The sequence below is a fragment of the Acomys minous genome (genome assembly GCF_964271855.1).
Source record: "Acomys minous genome assembly, chromosome: 6".
Taxonomy (NCBI): Eukaryota; Metazoa; Chordata; class Mammalia; order Rodentia; family Muridae; genus Acomys; species Acomys minous.
In genome coordinates, this window is record NC_140487.1 from 120,277,287 (window position 1) to 120,281,233 (window position 3,947).

Sequence of the window (3,947 nt, forward strand, 5' to 3'; positions counted from 1 at the left end):
CAAACAACAGAATGGCAGAGCATGGTGTCAGAGGCCTTTAATCCCAGCACTCAGGAGCCTGCCTGGTCTCCAAAGAGGAGTGGCTTTCGGGAACCTTACTGTCTCTTTTGGGCTTTTACATTTCAGACAAGGTCAGGTTGTGCAGCCAGATGGCCACGAGTATAGACCTTCTACCTCAACCCCAAACTAGGGTAATAAAACCAGTTCCCCACCCCAAGCTCAGAAGCCTTCAAAAGCAAAGGGTGGTGTCAGCCACGTCAGAGATTCTCCTCAGTTCCTCCGTGGCATCTAAGGCAGAGTCTTGGGCATATGACATAGGCACTGCCTTTTATTTAATTTGTGTTTTTATTGATGGTAGTGCTAGCGGTTTTTTTGTTTTTGTTTTTTGTTTTTTGGTTTTTGCTTTTGTGTGTGTGTGTGTATTTTTTTTTTTTTTTTTTTTTTGGTTTGGTTTGGTTTGCTTTGGTTTTGGTTTGGTGTTGTGACAGAGTTTCCCTATGTTATCTTATCCATCCTGGACTTACTTTGTAGACCAGGCTGGCCTTGAACTCCCAGCCATCAGCCTGCTTCTGCCTCCTGAGTGCTGGGATTACAGCTGTGAGCCACCACACCCGGTTTAGTGGGTTTTTTTCTTCACACAATATTTTATTTTTGTTTTGTTTTGTTTTTTCACTCTATGTATTACTATGTTTACAGTGCTCTGCCTACATATACATATACATTACAGATAGCTGTGAGCCACCATGTGGTTGCTGGGACTTGACCTCAGGACCTCTGGGAAACAGACAGTGCTCTTAACCACTGAGCCATCTCTCAAGCCCTTGTTTTGTTTTTATCAAGACAGGATTTGTCTGTATAGCCTAGGCTGTACTGGACTCCCTTTGTGGACCAGGCTGGCCTTGAACTCACATTAATCCACCTGCCTCTGGCTCCCAAGAGCTGGGATTAAAAGCATGCACCACCACGGTAGCCTCATACATGCTTTCTTTGTGTGGCCTTACTTCCCTAGAACTAAGTCTGTAGAGCAGTGTGGCCTTGAAGTCTTGGAAATCACTCCCTCCCTTGCTCTGCCTTCTAAGTCCTCCTTTATGGGAATAAAGGTGTATGTCACTACCACCTGGTGGTGCAGCCTTTCTTGGGGACTTGAAAGGTAATCAGTGTATTTTTGGCAGGAGAGGAGGCTGGTCAGGTGAGGGGGTGGAGACTCAGGTCTTTAATCCAAGCACTGGGGAAGCAGCAGCAGGCAGTTCTCTGTGAGTTCAAGGCCAGCCTGGTCTACAAAGTGAGTCCAGCATAGCCAATATGACACAGAAAAACCCTGTCTCGAAAAATAAGAGAAAACAGAAGCTGGTCAGGTTGCTATCCCCTGAATCACCTGCCCAATGGAGAAGGAGATTCAGAGGAGAGAGGAGGGCCAGTGCTTGCTACCTTGTATGTTGATGGTGAATATGTGCCTCTATGCAGGTTCTCCTCAGAGACTCCACGGGAGAGAGCGAGAAGGATTTGCCTTTGAGACCACCAAATAGTACAAAAGAACAGGCTGAATTCTCCACTTTTGCCAGGCCTGGACTTCTGAGAGCTTCACTGCTGCCTGAAGATCCATCAGGATGAGCTCCCAGGCCCCACCCACACTCCTGACCCTGGCACTGCAGAGCCTGCTGAGAGACGAGGCCTTGGCCATCTCTGCTCTGAAGGACCTGCCCAGAAAGCTCTTCCCACCACTGATGAAGGCAGTCGTAGCTGGCAGACACCTGACCATACTGCAGGCCATGGTGGCTGCCTGGCCCTTTCCCTGCCTCCCCGTGGGAGCCCTGGTGAAATTCCCGGATGTGACAACATTGCAAGCTGTCCTGGCTGGTGTAGACATGCAGCTGACAGGAATCTTTCGCAAGAAGTAAGTAATGACTAGGTAATGCGCAGTAGGTCACATTTGTGTGGAGGAAAAGGAAGTCTGGACTCTTGGCTAATGGGGTCAAAGAAGGATCAGAGGCTTCTATTGGTATCCGCTTGGGGAGCTGCAGGGTCCTGGACAGCTGTTGTGTCCTTGTAGCAATACCCCTTACGAGTGCGGTGTAGGCTGGAGCTGGTGTAGCCACAGTAGAATGAGCCAGTCCCTGTGTCTCCATCTGGCAGTAGAAATAGGGACAGCACAAGTCCAGAGTAATGAGTGGAGGAGGCAGGCCTGGTCTCCAGATGCAGCTGAGGAAAAGAGGTCTTGCCTGGCAGGCTCCAGTTGCTGTGTGGAGACCCAGGACGAGCAATAAAATATGCAAGAGGCTGAGCAGGGAACAGCTGACAACAGAGCTCTGAAGAGCTTGCTGTGTGCTTGGTCTTTTGTATGGTCTGACATTTCTTCCTGTTTTCCTCACAGGAAGAGGAAGCTTCAAGTGCTGGACCTGAGCAGTGTGCACCATGATTTCTGGGATGTGTGGGCTGGCACAGAGGATGGAGACCGCTCAGCAGAAAGTGTGCGTGAGAAGCCAAGAGCAACAGGCCTCCATAGATACGCACTGACCTGGTGTTTGAAGGTGGTCACCAACCTGAGCTTTGGGTTTTTTCTGGATGAACACCATGAATATTTGTTGCAGTGGGCACAAAAGAGAAGAGGTTCCCTGCAGCTGTATTGCAGGAAAATGCACATTTCGGGATCATCCATGGACACTGTGAGGAAGGTCTTGCAGATTTTACAGCCAGATTGCATTGAGGAGTTGGAACTGAATGTAGGCTGGACTCTGGCCACACTGACGTCTTTTGAACCTTGCCTCGGTCAGATGAGAAATCTTCGCAAATTCTTTCTAACAGCAATGAATGACGCCGGCTCCAATCCTGATAACACACTAACAGAGGCACAGAGGAAGAAAGTCACCGTGTTCCGGTCTCAGTTCTCCAAGCTCAACAGTCTCCAGCATCTCTCCTTGTCTGGTGTCTACTTTCTCAGGGGCCACATGAAGCAGCTGCTCTGGTGAGAAAGGAGGGGAGAGGTCTTGCTGCTACCACAGCCAACATCTCCTGTGTCCTATGTAGACTAGTGTGCGTTTGATGTCTGGCAAATACTGTAGATTTCCCGATCAGGAATGAGTCTAATCACATTGGTCACTGGCCCCGACCTAGAAAGGTGTGACTTGAGTGAGCACACTCAACAGGCTGCAGTGGGTCCTTAGTGACATCTCACGGTCACACTGACTCTGCCTATGTGGTTCCCCCTACTCCAGGTCAGCACTCTCACTGCATGCCACACTAACCCCCTTGTCTTTCCTTAGGTGTCTGAAGACCCCCTTGGAGTTCCTGTCCATCAGCTTCTGCAACTTATCACAGGCAGACTTGGAGTCTTTTGCCCAGTGTCACCGTCTCCATCATCTCAAACATCTGCAATTGGGAGGTGTCGTTTTATCTGAGCTGAGTCTCGTGCCTCTCAGAATCTTCCTAGAGAATGTGGCAGACACTCTGCAGATCCTGGACTTGGAGGGTTGTAGGATGAAGGACTCTCAGATCAGTTCTCTCTTCCCTGCCTTGAGCCAGTGCTCTCAGCTCACCAGGGTCAATTTCTATGACAATGACTTCTCCATGGCTGTCCTGAAGGACCTTATGCAGCACACCGCCAACCTAAGCCACATGGCCCAGGGGTTCTACCCTGCCCCTCTGGAGTCCTATGCGATGGGACATGTAAACTTACAGAGATTTCACCAGCTTTGTTCTGAGCTCAGGAACACACTTGGCACTGTCAGGGAGCCCCGGTCCATCTCCATTGCTACTCAGTTGTGCCTTGTATATTGTCCTCACTGTGACTCTCTCCAATCGACCAGATTTTACCATTCTTGGCAGTAAACAGGAGAAGGTTGGTTTTGATAATGAGACAGGAATGTCTGTGGACAAGTCTCTCATCAAGGGTCTGCTGAGCACACGTCTTCTGACACTGATCAAGTTTTGCAAAGCATGGTGTGCAACTG

General features: G+C 49.4%; 1 protein-coding gene across 1 annotated transcript; it reads left to right on the top strand.

The window, feature by feature from the left end:
- The first annotated feature begins 1,524 nt into the window (after positions 1-1,524).
- Positions 1,525-3,947, top strand: LOC311600474 (PRAME family member 20-like). Its single transcript, XM_084787213.1, has 3 exons — positions 1,525-1,894; positions 2,372-2,962; positions 3,261-3,947. Exons 1-3 carry the CDS (start codon positions 1,608-1,610, stop codon positions 3,823-3,825), a joined length of 1,443 nt encoding a protein of 480 aa, XP_084643339.1. The 5' UTR covers positions 1,525-1,607; the 3' UTR covers positions 3,826-3,947.

Bases quoted from the DNA above. Each gene is read 5' to 3' on its own strand.
- LOC311600474 (XM_084787213.1), top strand. From the start codon at position 1,608: ATGAGCTCCCAGGCCCCACCCACACTCCTGACCCTGGCACTGCAGAGC. The intron at 1,895-2,371 runs GTAAGTAATGAC...TTTTCCTCACAG, and splicing joins ACAGGAATCTTTCGCAAGAA to GAAGAGGAAGCTTCAAGTGC. The intron at 2,963-3,260 runs GTGAGAAAGGAG...GTCTTTCCTTAG, and splicing joins CACATGAAGCAGCTGCTCTG to GTGTCTGAAGACCCCCTTGG.